This window comes from Fundulus heteroclitus, chromosome 8 (assembly GCF_011125445.2).
Source record: "Fundulus heteroclitus isolate FHET01 chromosome 8, MU-UCD_Fhet_4.1, whole genome shotgun sequence".
Lineage (NCBI taxonomy): Eukaryota > Metazoa > Chordata > Actinopteri > Cyprinodontiformes > Fundulidae > Fundulus > Fundulus heteroclitus.
In genome coordinates this window covers 15738745-15753996 of record NC_046368.1, presented here as the reverse complement: position 1 = coordinate 15753996, position 15252 = coordinate 15738745, and the positions used below count along the sequence as shown (strand labels likewise).

Below are 15252 nucleotides of genomic sequence, written 5' to 3'. Positions count from 1 at the left end.
CTCATCGGTCGTGTTCTCTCCGTTTTGAAACCACAGTTCCAGTCATCCACTATCTGAACGCACACATGCGTTAAGAGGACTTCGGGTAAACCCTAATGTTGTGGTGAAGCTCATATTTATATATATATATATATATATTAACTGATTGTATATTATCGTGTGTTTGTGCTTTATTTTAGAGTCTATCCTTGCCTTCTCGTTTTGTCAACCTTAACAGAGATTCGTGATGCCCCCTACCTCCATCCCTCCCTCCCTCCTACCATAGGTATGCTCACTGAAAACAGGCGGTTTCTGAGGCCCATGTTGCTCCTGGTGGACCATCACTCTACCCTCAGAAACTGCTTTTAGCTCCTTCCCAACAAAAAGGGCTGCGTCCACCCATGCAGATCTGCCAAAGCCCGCCGTCATTCCCCCCCAGGCTCCGCAGATCCTCACGGGTCGCAACGCTCCGCGGGCTCTTTTGGTTTCACTCTCAGGGTCGTTATTAACAAGAAAAGCCGAGCGGCGACACATTTCTCACCCGCGTCTCTCACAAAGCCAAAGGAAAATGTTTCATGATTGTCAGTTTGATATACCCTCCCTAACACCCTCCCAACACATCACGCATCTCTGTGAACTTTACTCAACTAGGCTATGCAAAAAAACAACCATAAACCTACTGTTATATGCTGCGACCCCTCCTTTCTCCGTCTGTCCGTAGGCACCAGTACAAGCAATATACGCGTACTGTAAGCCGTCAGTTTGTATCTGTTTAGAGGAAATGTACCTGTAACGCTACTGCAATGACATAACTGTGTGTGTGCTTGTGTGTGCCGAGGGGCTTCAGCTAAAAAAAGCTACTGGCGTTAAGTCGGATCACCGATGCTATCCACGCCTAACTCATGGAGAAACCACGCGTCGCTCAAGGTCAGGAGAAATGGCGAATAGGTTCCTGTTGAGAGCAGCTTTCTTCCTGTTCCTCGTCTTTGTGATATTTTACAGAGAATATTTACCCGCTGCCTTTAGCCCTCTTTTAATACGGCACCGTGAGTTTTATATAATCTACACATGAAAGACCTCAACGTGGAACACAGTTGGCTTACATTAAACCAGCACATTTTAGGCCAAAGGGCCGATCGCGGTTGAGACAAACTTTTTTTTTTTTTTATAAAATGTGCAAATTGTTTTTCTTTCTTCCCCTCTTAAATTTAGATGACACCAAACACAAGGTGGTGTTGTGGTTTTTAAGGTGTGTACTTGTTTTTGTTTTGTCCAATTTTTGCCTAGAATGAGAAACATGTAAATCTGAAAGGGAAGCAGCCATCTACGGAAACTCCACTCTTTCTACATTGTTGTTCTGCTCACTTTAAAGACGCCAAATTGAGTAAAATGGAATATGAAAAAGGAAAAAAAAAAAAAAAAAACAGCTCTGACTGACAGATGAAATTGCTTTGGTTTTGGTAACAAGTCTACTGTGTACTGTCTGGGTCATCGTTTGTATTTTATTTTTTTAATAAAACAAACATTGGCGCTCTGCTGACAGACTGTTTTTCTTGACTTGACGCCGTCTGAACTATACCCCCTGCTCTTCTGTCCATTTTAACCCAAACTTAGTCTGATGAAGCGTGAAGGCTGGTCAAGAGGCAGTCTGGCTTGGAAAAAGATATTGCTTAGCAATGCTAAAGCAATGGATCAAATCTCTCAGCAAAAAGTTTTTGTAACACTTAATGTCTTGTGAGCAAGTAGATTATTTCTAAAATGGATAAAACTGCTCACCTCTTATTTCTCAAAGAAGCCCTAAAATATTTTTTTTTCCTTAAACATAACCTCTGCCTCACACTTCCATGTGTCATAATTTTAAATTACTATTCTGACCTGCTGTGGGGACATTTAGGTAAAAGTTAACTGGGCTCTAGCACCTGATTGGCTAAGACACGCAGCAGCTCAACTGCTGGCCAATCACCTTGGTTAAAGATGTTAACCCGCCCACTAATTTTGATGGGACACTGATGTAGTAAATAACGGATATGCAGCAATACAAACCTATGAGACACATACATCAGTAGTAATACAAGGTTGATAATAGACAAATGTGAGTTTCACATTTTCTTAATTATGTATAATTACTGAACAAATGTTAATGTGTTAATAACTACTATTAAAAAAAACGTATTTTGAAGCTCCAAACATCTTTATCAGGGAAACCGACTAAATCTTCTTGAGAAAACAAAGAATTAAAGAAAAAGAAACAAACAGAAAAGTTAAACAGATTTCTCCCATAACTTTCACCTTGTTCCTAAGACCTTCGGTTGTATTTTTGTTTGCCTTGGAAGCAGGGTGGCTCAACCCCACAATGTGTCCAACAAGTTAGCACAAAATGTTCTTCAGCAGCTGGCCGGATTCGGGTCCTGCCAAATAAATTGCTTGTGGAAGGACATGAAGTTGACGATGGGTTGGAGGGGCACTTCACTTCACTTCACGCCGGAGTCAATACGTTGTATTTTAGCAAATGTGCAACTTAGGCCGACCTTTAAAATGAGTTTGGATAGTAGCATAACTGCTGCTCACCAGTTTAAGTCTGAAAGCTCAACTTAGACACCCAAAAAAAAGGACACATTTGTTGTATAGAATGAATGACAGATTTTTTTAAAATTAAAAACAAAACACAACATAAAAACCTAAAGTGATACAGGAAATAAGAAGGTAACCATTGATTAGACACAAAAAAAGGACAGAATCACACAAATATGAAGTGTAAATATAAATAAGGATGAGGCCTGTGCGCTCGCTGGGCTCACAGCAAAGATATGCAACACATTCAACACAGAGGCAGGAGGCATGTTTTCACTTGTAACAAAAGAAACAACAAACATAAGGTAATTTTAGTGTTGGGAAAGAAGGAGAGTCAGGCGCAGTTATGTTGCTTACATTCTTAGAAAACCTAGATAAAATCTCAAAGCCAAGTCTTCACAGGAAACCGCCTCTTTAATAAATACAAGTCTTTGAAGTTAAAGGAACAATAAGTAATAATGACACCTAGTGGTTAAAATGGGAACGACAATGTGTTTCATGAACACCCACCCTTTACTCAACGGTTCTGTTGCACTGAATTTTTACTTTTTACAAAGTCTTTTTACAAAGACACTGTTGATGGAGAGGACCGATTGTTTATAGGGAATGTTACTTCCATCCCAGGTGACCAATGAGAATGATTTAGGTTGATTTTACAGTAAATATCTTACTTATTGCTCCTTTAAATTCTTAAACATTATCTCTTAAGTGGATAACAACTCAGACAAGCTGCAATCACAGTCTATTAATAAAAGCTAATAAAGATCAAATGTTTTCATATCTGTCAGAACATGCTTCCCTAAAACTCCTTAGTTATTGGCCTTCAGCTCGTACGCCAATTATACAATCAGTTTTGCGTCACACAGATGAGGGCACCCAAAATGTAAACAGTAGTCTGGACAGTTAATTAAAAATGGGCATCTTACAGTTCTGAAAAGCATAGTGGTCATCATGTTGCCATTAAGATGCAAATACAAGTGGAAATAATGATTTACCAATAGCTTTACATCACGTATTATGTAAAAGAACAAACACATGTCAAGTTCTTTACCTGGGGGAAAAATGTGAATTTTAAAATATGTATGCAGCATTTAAATATGATTGCAACATGTTAATAAGTTCGGAATTACCTTTGAATATTAATGCACATGGATTGGCCTCTTGCACCATTTCATTCACATATTTTTGAATTTGAAGGATGACCTATTAAAACATTAATGGATTCTGGCAACAACAACAACAACAACAAAATATAAAACAGGAAAAAGAGAAAATTCTTCATTAAGCTACCTCAGTCTTCAGGTCATAAATCAGCTTTAGAGTGAGTGGGAAGCAGGTTCAACATATTTGTCTCAACTAAAGCTTTAGTGACGCTACGATGCCAAATATCAAACCCTAAACATGTAGTCAGTGCACAGGTTTTTGTGTTAAACGCTGCAGGTTGGACATCAGAGAAGGTTTTCATATTAATCTCTGTCCAGCAACGCAGTTTTAATTCTCCTCGCACGAAATTACAAAGATAGAACGACTGAGTCCAGCAATACATTTTCTGCCTTCCAGACTGTATGAGCTTACAGGAAATGTGTTAAGGTTACTTTTTAATTTTAAGGAAGCTTTTAAAAAATAAGCATGGTACAAATGGAGGTTTTTTTGTGACTTTTAAGAAAGAAATGCAATGAACATCAGTTTCTAAGCTTGACCTTACGTCCAATTAGTCTGTTTTAGGCACATGAGGATCAACTCTGGTGACACATCTGGTACAAACGTAATATGTCCGTGTGAAAGGAGAAAGAAGAGGAGGCTGCTCACCACAGTCTTAATTTCCCCCCATTGTCTCAGGGCACCGATTGGTTAAGAGCCGGTCAGGGTCAGGTTTACAGCATTAATTACTAAGGAGTTAGATCAGGTAGACGGGGAGCAGCTTTGCTGAAAATCCTGAACTGAACCTAAAGTCACATCAATAATTCTTTGTGGAAAAGCCAGATTCTGTAGTGGAGCTTGGTTTCAGAACCTCCTTCCAAACCAAGAGATTATTGAAATTTTGAGATTTAGAGTTAAACACGTTGCCGTTCAGACAACATGATTCAAGGACAGCGCAACCAAATTCAGCCAGACAATGCAAATGAATAAATAAATCACTTCCTGCCTTTATTCCAGCTGCATGGCTCTGCCAGAGTCTGCCTGTCAAACTGTCCCGTCCTCAACCGAATCTATCGCACTAAAAAAAGTAGAAAGACGCGAATGGAGCGCCTGAAGAATTGAGGCGATGTAGCCAACGTGGGAAATGTTTTCTTACCCAATACCAGAAAATCTTCCTGACTTTTAAAATGCGCCTGTGGAACATATTAAAGCAGCCAAAATGGTTTGCAAATCACCTAAAGTTGCTCTCATTTACATTTTTAGAAACAGGTTTTTGTCTTTTCGGTTGTTTTGGTCAATGACTGCAAAATCAACACGAGAAAGATTTCTGATAGATGGAAAAAGACCCGAAACTCCTCAGAAGTAACGGGCAGCAGGGTGGATAATTTCACATTCATCATGTGATCTTTCTGCCACACAAAAGAAGCCAACAACACAACTTCAACTCATCTTTTATAAACTGACAATATAGGGATCTAATAATTCTCATGTCAAGTTGTGGTTCTTTGCTGAATCAGCCTTTCAACATCAGAAAGGCTGATTCAGGACAAATCAGCCTTTCAACATCAATCCAATCCCTTGTGTCTGATAGGAACAGCTGGACGAGACTCGCTGGACAGAGATCAATTCAAATGAAATTAAATTTAATAAATTGAATGGAATGATTTAAAAAGAACTACACCGGTGAGCATTATAAATAAATGGACTTAATTCGTTTTCATAAAATCCAGTAAGAAGCTCTGGTGTAAATTAAACTAAATGAAATTTAATAAATTATTTAAGAATTGTGTCTGTTTTCCATTTCCAAATAGATTTATTATTAAAATGTTAATGGCATGTTGTTTAGGGACCAAATTTTGAAATGGATTAAAATGACTGATTTATTTCCGGTTAGTTTTGAGTAGGAATGATGGCAGCGCCACAGAAGGAAAACATATTATATGCGATGATATTGGTGAACGCCGCGATAATGCTATGACTTACAGAATCAAATAAAAACAGCGTTCAGGCCATTCTGCTCTGGGCTCATAGCAAACAGACTAAATATGATGAGCAGTCTGTCCAGCTACTGAAAAGAAACAGGGTTTTAGTGCAAAGAAAGCTGCTGTTTTTTTTTTTTGGTATTCATGACTTCACCATCTTCTAGAACTTTTTATGCACAATAAAACAACATGCATTATAAAATACAGAGGTGCCTTGACTGATGAGTTTCCAAACTAATGAGTTTTTTGGGGATAGGAGCCGTCTCTAAGCCGTTTTACGAGCCAGCTTCAGATATTCCCCCCTACCGTCAACGCTGCAATGAAGCAGCTGCAGATGCAAAAGTCCACAAAGCATTTGCAAGAAATAGGTGACAGGGAGGAGGCGGTTATCTCTACCACAGATACAAAGGAAATGTTGGGGATGTAGGAGAAACTTTCAGCCTTTATTAAAAAGGAATAATTAGCGACTAGCAACTAATTAGAGTGTGTGACGTTGCCATTTGTTGACAGCTGCCTCCTTCATTTCAGAGACATTCTGAAAGGAGGAGGAAATTGATTTCATTGACAGGTTTTTATTTAAAATCCTTATAAAAGAAGAAAATGCAGTGATGGGGCAAAAATCCACACCATCAGCTTCGTCATGTCGTCTGATCCCCAAGGCAAATGCTATACGTCACTCTGTACTTAATAAAACCAGGTTGTTTCAGTACTTTCTATTTTGTTGTTGTTTTTCATCCAATACTGTTAGTGTTTTTCTTTGGATATTTTTCTTATTCAAAACCACATTACAGGAAAGTTGCAGAGCATCCGTAACGCATCAGGCTTGATTCAATATATTTCAGTGGGGGACGCTGATTTGACATAAAAGTAATTTGAATTAGGAGCGCCGTCACAAAACAAATTAAACTTGTAAGTCAAGGCACCGCTGTATATAGAGAGCCTGGAAGCACGGTCCTTCAATTAACAAACATTTAGTGCATTCAGTGATATTGCAGTAACCCTAAATTTGCAATATATATATTATTCAGCTTTAAAACATGGTTAACACATAAATAAATTCGGTTCACTTAATTATAAAGAAGTTAATTTAGAAAGCTAACTAGAAATAAAATAATTTTTCAAAGACGATAGATTTGCATTCGTTTTACAGTAAAAAGGCAGGACAACTTGATTTTAGCCAAGACGACCCTACATTATAAAGGGCAGCTCGTGTCTGGTGTGTTAGAACCACAGAGGTGGAGTCGTTGAGGTCGAGTTGAAGTAAAAAGTGTACATTGCTCCAGCTGCTTCACAACCACTGCTGGCAAATGGCTTCAGTTGAAGGCGAAACCTGAACTCCACCTTTTATCAAACTAGTGTGGTCCTCTGGGTAAAAGCATCCCCTCCTCCACCAGCCAGCGGCGTCTTACTTTTCATCTGATCTCGGTTGGGTCGGTGGCCCGCGGTAGTTATGGCGATCGCGGCGCCCCCGTCGAGGCGTTCCTCAGTAGAAGCGCTTACGTCGGCTCTCGCTCCACTGGCTGTAGACCACGATGCCGATGACGATGAGGAAGATGCATCCCAGCATGGAGAAGAGAACGGTGAAGAAAATGGCTAATCCGCTCATCCCTTCTTCGCTCTGACCCACTGCGGAGACGAGAAAAACAACAAATGCCAAAATGGCAGCAAGAGAGCGCCAATGTGATGAGACTAAAGTGTTTCTTGCATGTCTTACGTCGAAGGAGCTCCATGTTGTCCACACTGGGGATCGTTATTACATCCTGCTCCTCCTCCTCCTCCTCCTTTTTGCTGCGCAGCACCGTCAGTTGGTAAAGTTTGAGGGAAATTATATCGTGGTTATCTAATAAATAGGAAAAAAATAAAATTAAAGGAAAAAAAGAACAAGTATTTAACTTGCTGGATTTTGCAAGTTTCACAGCAAACCTAATGTACATACAGAAAAAAACAATAAAGACCGAAGCCGACATGTTCAGATAGAGGAGCGACGCCAGTCTCTTTCCAGCCTTGAAATTGTAGATTATAGGTGGAGTTTAGCTTTGATGTCTGGTGTTACATTTTAAAGTTTGGAGATGATGCGTGAATATTAAGGAAGTTTAATCATTATTTTATTTAAAACCAAAACAGTTGCTGTTCAGCTTTAAAACCAAAAAGATTAGCAATCATAACGTTTATTTTTAATTATAGAAAAATGTTATGTTAACCAGATTAAGAATTCTGCTAAATGTCCCTCCTTTCCCCAAACAGATTTAAATTGATCAGTCCCTGGTTGATAATGTGCAGAACTAGAGTGCTAAACATTATCAATCTGTCTGGCCAGGTTAAGAGAGGAGTGTGCCTGCGTGAAATTACTATGATTATCAATCTTATGAAGAAACTACTCGTTTAAAATAACAATTTTTGAATCAACATACAATGTGAAATACTTATAGGAAGTAGGGCTGAACAAGTAATCGCATTTGCAATACAATCGCAATAAAAAAAAAAAAAAAACGCAATTTCCAAATCGCAGAGGTCTGCAATTTTTGGCTGCGTAACAATTAATGGATAAAATGCGTCCTTTAGCTGTCGATGATGTATAAAGTGGGTTTGCCTTCACATGGAAGGGAAGAGAGTTGCAGCAGTGAGATAATCTAATTTTATTATTTGTTTTAGAGTTTATGTAATCATACTGTTTTACCAGACACTTTCAGGAATCTCACCATAGCATTAAGTATCAAACTGATTAATTCATAGACTTGTTGCACAAGGATTGATGTCCAACTCAACAACCTATTCTCTTGAATAATAATATTCAGATTAATAAAAACTGTTAAATTTCTTGTTTTAAATAGTCCTTGTTTACAAACATCTTTTTCTACAGGCCATTTTTGTTGCTTGTGGTTAATGCAGAGAAAAGTCTAAATTAAATAGCAATTATGGTTGAAATATATCATAATTAGAATTTTGGCAAAACCGTATAGCCCTTTTATGTTTAAAGAGATGTGATAAATTAAACTGAAAGAAAAAAATTCATAAAAAAAAATGCATTAAATCCCAATCGTAATATTAAGATAAAAAAAAATTAAATCGCAATTAGATTATTTTCCAAAATCGTTCAGCCTTAGGGGGAAGTGGTAGAAAAGAAAAGTTAAGCACCATTCCTTCTTTGTAATGACTTTATTTTGGTCCATGTGTAATTACAGATGAAGTGGGTAGAGCTCCGTTTAAACGAACTGCATAAGCAGAACTGTTTTTGGGGGCTGAAAACTTTTTCAGGAAGCGTAAATGATTTACCAGAGAGATCTCCGGTGATTGCAGAGGCTCCAAAGTAATACCCCAGAGGCAGTCTCACTCCAGGAATGTCCAGGCAGTCCCTCCACTCATGCTGACCATCGATGTCTATCATCACCTGCCCCACAGGTGCAGCCAAACAAACACAAGAATATGATTGTCTGGCCCTAACTCCCTTAACAGCGGCACTGTGAGACCAAAGTGTGGGTTTCTCACCGTGAGCCTGCGGCGGACATAGCGAATGAAGAGGAACGTGTCGTGCTGGAGGTTGCGCACCATGGCGTTGCAGCCGCCGAGCTCGGTGGGCCGGCCGTCCCGCTCGTGGTCGTAGCTAATGGTGCCGTTCCCCACCATGGCGAGAACATATGGGAAGATCCTCTTGTGGTTAAAGAGGAGAGGAAAAGACAGAGAGGAGACAATCATTCAGGAAAGTCTGATTTAAACTCACCTTTTATCAATAAATGTTTCAGGATGAAGAGATGGCGATCGCTTTGAGAGACTTTGACTTTGCAGGCATATTTTATGGAGACATGCTAGTCTCTCGTCATTTTGACAAACATTGTTTTAGGTGTCAATCACAACAGCAAGAATAAAACAGCAGCACTGGAATGCATCCTAAGATATGAGCAATAACATAAAAAGTGCAAGCATTTGTGAATCGGCTCTGTGTTTAGGCTCTTTATGTTAAGGAAAGCAGCACAAAGGCATAAACAAGGATTTTATCGAATGCTATTTCTTCATTGATGCCGACAAAATGTTTAAAAATTAGGATAGACTTCATTTGTGTGTGTGATGCTTAAATGCTGTTGGGTTATTTTACAGCTAAAAAGGCAATTTGACAGCAGGGATAATAACACGACTTAGATCATTATTGTTAATAATGTTTAAGATTAAAGAAAAGCAATGTTTTGTAAAGGCCTTAAATAGCTGCTTGTATCTGTATTAAAAATTTATACAATTTTGTGGTGGAAATCACAGAAAGAGCTCAGAAACATTTTAAAGAGCCACCGTTAGAGAACATGTTTCTTACATAAATAAATCCAACGTATGAATATAAAAGAACAACAACAAAACAGATATACATGAGATGAAGTAACACTGTAGCGTAAGGATGGGCAAACTTATTGTAAAGAAAACCAAAACGGTCAGTTCAGGAGTACTTGAGACTTAAAAAAAAAAAAAAATTAAAAAAAAAAAAAAAATATATATATATATATATATATATATATATATATATATATATATATTCCACCTGTGCTGGTGGCACGCCTATTGACACGCCTTCCTTTTTTTCTGTTGAGAACAAGCAAGATCTCAAACAGAAACTGCATAATGGCATAGCTGCAGAATAACCACTTACTGCCACTTGTTGCCAAATCCAATGTTTGCAGGATTTTATTTAAATGCCATAAATCCAATGCACATCTTGTACATTAAACATAAATGTAATGTGCAGTGGAAAAGTATTTAAGCCCCTCTTCCAAATTTCTTCATGTTGTAATATATAGTAGAACATAACTTTAAATAGAAGGATAAGAATAAATAAATAGTTTACTATTTTTCTATGTTAAAATTCCATAAGAGAGCCATAGTAACCCTCTGGGAGCTGCAGAGATCCAAACCCAAGAGGGGACAATCAGAAGTCAAGCTCTCACCTAAACTGGCCTCTTCTGAAAGAGCGGCGAAAGAAAATGATTCTCCCCAAAAAAAAAAAAAAAAAAAAAAAAGCTGCAATAAGTTTTGTTTAAAGTTTGTCACAAACAAACTTGTTAAAGATGCTTTGGTCACATGAGAGAGAAATTTGTCCTTTTTGTAACACGCAACATCAAGCTGACAAAAACCCTACCGAACTTCAAATATAGTGGTGGCAGCATCAGGATATTCGTGACCTAGTCAAAGGCCAGATTTAAATATTATTGGGAATCTGTAACAAGATTTGAATGATGCCATTACTAAATCTGACAGACCTCGAGGTCTTTTGCAAATAATGAACAAAATAATCCATCTCTAGATAATAAAGCTGGTAGACACACCCAGCAGACATGTAGAAAAGCAACAAAAGGTAATACTAAATATTGACTCACAGGGCTGAATACAAAGGCACTCCACACTTTTCAGATTTTCATTTGAGAAATATTTTATAAACCATGCATCATTATCCTTCCATTTTAATTTATGTATTACTTAGTTAATCTATTACATAAAAATCCCAAATAAATACCATAGTGTTGATGTTTGCAACATGAAAAAAAGACAAATAAAGCATTAGTTTAATTTTTTAAATAAAATGTTGTAGTTAGTAAAGACCTTTAAGACTTATGCTCAGTTTCTATGTTGTTAGGTTTTCGTTATTTAATATTGGATGCAAAATATTTTAAATAGTTCGCGAAATTCTGTGAAGTGTGTTAATGTGAGTCAAACAGGCAGTAAACCACATAGCAAACCATGCAGGAACAAAAATGCTACAAAACAGAATGTTTTGATTTTGGGAGCGAGATGCTTCAGAACCACTCGAGGGTGGACTTTATATTCCATTAGATTATTTTAAACAAAGAGCCTGATTACCTGGGTGCGGGGGGTGTATCTCTTCTTCTGCGCCTGTCTCCAAATGGTTGCACAAAGAACACAAATACAGCCCCTTTACACAACTCTGCACCACCACCTGTCAGTGTGGGTTACGTGTTCATTGACCCGGCTTTACGCAGGACTGCTGAGGCATACCTCTATGTGCTTCTCCTCATTGGGATACGTGTCCACAAACACACCCAGGCCGGTGAAATTGTCCTTATTTCCAAATACAGGACCTGGACGGACATCCAGATAGAGTGGGTCAGAAATGCATTTATAAAGATTAGTATTACAATGAGTCAAATCGACAGAACATTATGTCTTATGATTATTACCTTTCTGCATGCGCTCCTTGGTATACCAAATAGCCAGTCCATCACCGTTAAGGTTCTTCTTCCCTTGCCCGTGAACTTTAAAGTGTACCTGCATTTCCCAGTCCTTCAGATGGCATGGCTGACACAAAAAGGAGCAAAAGGTAAAATAAAGTTCATCAAATGAAAAAACTAATATAGATTAAAGAAATTAAAAGTGAAAAAGAAGCCTTTAGATTTGCTTTAGTTTCTTAAGTAGGTCCTGAACTCTATAAAAACCATGACTGATCCTTTAAATAAAATTCAGGTGTTAAAATGTTTGTTTGCTAAAGTCTCAAAGTTTAAACTGCTTTAGGTTTATGACAAGGCAAGTTTATTTAAAAAAGGCGCTTTTCGGTAGTAGGATGATTCAAAGTGCTGTACATGAACAAAACAAAAAAGCAAACAGAGGAAAGAAAAGGATTACAGAGACAGAGGGAAACATCACAGAGGAACATGTTGCATTGGAATAGTAGCAACAGGTCAGTTACAGTATAAGACAAGTTTGGCTACAAACTTCCTCATTAACATTTAAAGGCAACTCTGAACAAATAGGTTTTTAGCCTTGATTTAAAGGAACTCATGGTTTCAGCACCTTTACAGTCCTCTGGGAGTTTGTTCCAGATAAGTGAAGCATAAAAACTAAATGCTGCTTCTCCATGTTTGGTTCTGGTTCTAGGTATCCGGAGTCGGCTGGAACCAGAAGACCTTAGTGGTCTGGAAGGTTTATACACTGATAACAAGTCTGTGATGTATTTAGGTGCTAAGCCATTCAGGGATTTATAGACTAACAGAAGTATTTTAAAGTCTATTCTCTGAGATACAGGGAGCCAGTGTAAGGACTTTAGAACTGGGGTTATGTGCTCTACTTTCTTAGTCTTAGTGAGGACGCGGGCAGCAGCGTTCTGGATCAGCTGTAGCTGTCTGATCCACTTTTTAGGCAGACCTGTGAAAACACTGTTGCAGTAATCAATTTAACAAAATATAAACGCATGGATTAGTTTTCCAGATCCTGCTAAAACATCAGTCCTTTAATCCTGGAAATGTTCTTCAGGTGATAGAAAGCCGACCTTGTAATTGTCTTTAGATGCTTTTGGAGGTTCAGGTCTGAGTCCATCACTACACCCAGATTTCGGGCCTGATTAGTGGTTTCTAGCTGAAGCAGCTGAAAGTGTGAGCTAACATTTGATCGCTCATGCATCGGTCCAAAAATTATTACTTCAGTTTTGTTTTTATTCAATTGAAGAAAACTTTGGCACATCCAAGCATTGATTTCTTCTAAGCATTTACTCAGTACTTGAATGGGTTCAGTCACCTGGTGACATGGTGATGTAAAGCTGTGTGTCGTCTGCATAGTTATGGTAGCTGATGTTGTTGTTTTTTATTACCTGGGCTAAAGGGAACATGTAGACACTGAATAGAAGGGGACCCAGGATGGACCCTTGGGGAACCCCACATGTGATTTTTGTCATCTCTGATCTAAAGTTACCTACTGACACAAAAAAGTCCCTGTTCTTTAAGTAGGATTTAAACCAGTGGAGTGCTGTACCAGAAAGGCCGACCCATTGTTCCAGGCGCTGTGTTACTAGCACTGTGGTTGTTCCACAGTTTGCATTTATATGGATATTAAACACCTTGACAAGAGCGGTCTCTGTACCGTGGTGAGCACGGAAACCTGACTGGAAAACATCAAAGCGGCTGCTAATTGTTAAGAAGGTGTTTAATTGTTGAAACAAAGCTTTTTCAATAACCTTACTGAAAAAAGGGAGATTTGAGGTGGGCCTCTAGTTCTGCAGTAGTAATTTGTCCAAATAGTTATTTTTCAGCAGTCGTTTGATAATTGCTGTTTTTAGGGACTGGGTGAATACACAGAAGGGGTGTGTTTATTATCTGAGTCAAATCAGACGCTATGACGGGCAATTAAAGAAAACTGTGGGTAGAACATCAAGGCAACAGGAGGAGGAACTTAGCTGGTGAATGATTTCTTCTAAGCTTCTGGCTGAATTGAGACATTTTGTCATTATGGTTGCACTGAGGTCAAATGAAATTTGAATAGAGAAGAAGAGATAAAAATACATGCTAACATAAATGCTAACACACATAAGCATAAGATGAGGTTAAATAACTTGCTGCAAGCTAAAAACAAAACTATGGATAGTCAACCTTTTCCTGAAACTCTAGAACCTTTAACAAAAAAATAAAATAAAAAAAATCAGGCTATATCACCAAAGCATGACGAACCCATAACCAATTCCAGAGTATGTCACATTTCAGCCATAATCTGGAGTTATCACTTGAGTTAATAAAATTGCAGATCCAAATTGAAAACATTTCACGTTTTGTATCAAAATGACTAAATAATTAATAGCTGAAGTTACATTTCAGTCAAATTAATAATAATTAAGTGTGGTTTGCATAAAATGTCGTAGGAAATTAGCTATGCTAAAACTATATTAGGTGAAAGCAGGAGAGGACTGACTTGTCTGCAAGCATTAAGCATAAAGGCAACAGATCTTGCTACTCACAATGCGGCTCCACACCGCCCCCTGTCTGCTCTGCATGTCAGGTGTGAGTCGCACCTGGTCAGTGGTTACCATGGCATCCCCCATCAGCTCCCAGTGGGAGGAGCCTAACGATCCCACACCTGCGACCACAAACGATACAGTCATTGCAAAAGAGCTGACACGGCTCGGTAGACGTTAACGCAGTTGTGCTTAGTCAACCAAAAAAAAAAATAAATAAATAAAAAAGCGCTGACATAATTAAATGAAACTGTCACACCCGAATTTCTCCATTGCGGGACATTAAAGGAATTCTTATTCTTAAAGAAGGAACAATGCTGGTATGGTAACAGTGCAGTTATGACAGCTAAATACAGGATGGAAATGTATATTCTACCCGAAAAAGTACAAAGAGGTTAAAAAGTAATCGATAACAGATTATAAGAAAGATGCAGTTTAGTCGCTGGAGGCATCCTAATGGTTACATCTGTCCTCTCCAGCCTGCCCCCACCCCCTGCGCCGCTTTTCCTGGACGGATGGCATACCTTGGTAAGGCTTGGAGAGGGAAAACTCCCGCTTCAGGAACTCTTCCATCTCATGGTCATCGTCGGAAACCCCCAGGCTTACAAATAAAAGAAGGAAGGTAAAGATAAAATAGAGTTTGCAGGGCATTCTGTTCCATCTGGACATGACGTTCAGCCGTGATTTGGAGCAGCAGAGCCTGCTGCTGTTAACGGCAGCCATGGTGGGTCACAACTCACCAAAACGCAAGCTTCGTTCCTATTGGGCCGCCGTTGTTGCTTGGCCCATTGTAATTGGTTGATGTGAATGCCGATCATCATGCGCGATTTGTATTGGTTGAATTACCTCAGACGCAAAACAGAATACTTG

General features: G+C 38.6%; 2 protein-coding genes across 4 annotated transcripts in view; both read right to left on the bottom strand.

The window, feature by feature from the left end:
* The window catches only part of LOC105930800 (ADP-ribosylation factor-like protein 3), a 25043-nt gene extending 17914 nt beyond the window's left edge, over window positions 1-7129 (bottom strand). For both annotated transcript variants that reach the window (XM_021319801.2, XM_036140175.1), the window contains exon 1: window positions 7082-7129. In XM_021319801.2, coding sequence (XP_021175476.2) covers window positions 7082-7088 — 7 coding nt within the window. In that variant the 5' untranslated portion in view covers window positions 7089-7129. The remainder of the gene's footprint in view (window positions 1-7081) is intronic.
* Window positions 6092-15231, bottom strand: lman2la (lectin, mannose-binding 2-like a). Of its 2 annotated transcripts, XM_036140172.1 has the most exons (9): window positions 14907-15229; window positions 14386-14504; window positions 11846-11963; window positions 11664-11746; window positions 11508-11540; window positions 9159-9320; window positions 8946-9060; window positions 7387-7512; window positions 6092-7298 (listed from the first exon to the last, which is right to left on the bottom strand). In XM_036140172.1, exons 1-9 carry the CDS (start codon window positions 15103-15105, stop codon window positions 7156-7158), a joined length of 1098 nt encoding a protein of 365 aa, XP_035996065.1. In that variant the 5' UTR covers window positions 15106-15229; the 3' UTR covers window positions 6092-7155. The 2 variants fall into 2 exon arrangements, with proteins under 2 accessions (XP_035996065.1, XP_035996066.1); XM_036140173.1 differs by lacking the exon at window positions 11508-11540 and having other exon boundaries at window positions 14907-15231.
* Between the last annotated feature and the right edge of the window lie 21 nt (window positions 15232-15252).

What these genes read in the sequence shown, in the direction of transcription:
- lman2la (XM_036140172.1), bottom strand. Translation starts at nt 15,105, where the DNA reads ATGGCTGCCGTTAACAGCAGCAGGCTCTGCTGCTCCAAATCACGGCTG. An exon ending in ATGTCCGCCGCAGGCTCACG is followed by an intron (nt 9,061 to 9,158) that starts GTGAGAAACCCA and finishes CCTGTGGGGCAG; the next exon opens with GTGATGATAGACATCGATGG. An exon ending in AATCACCGGAGATCTCTCTG is followed by an intron (nt 7,513 to 8,945) that starts GTAAATCATTTA and finishes CCTATTTATTAG; the next exon opens with ATAACCACGATATAATTTCC.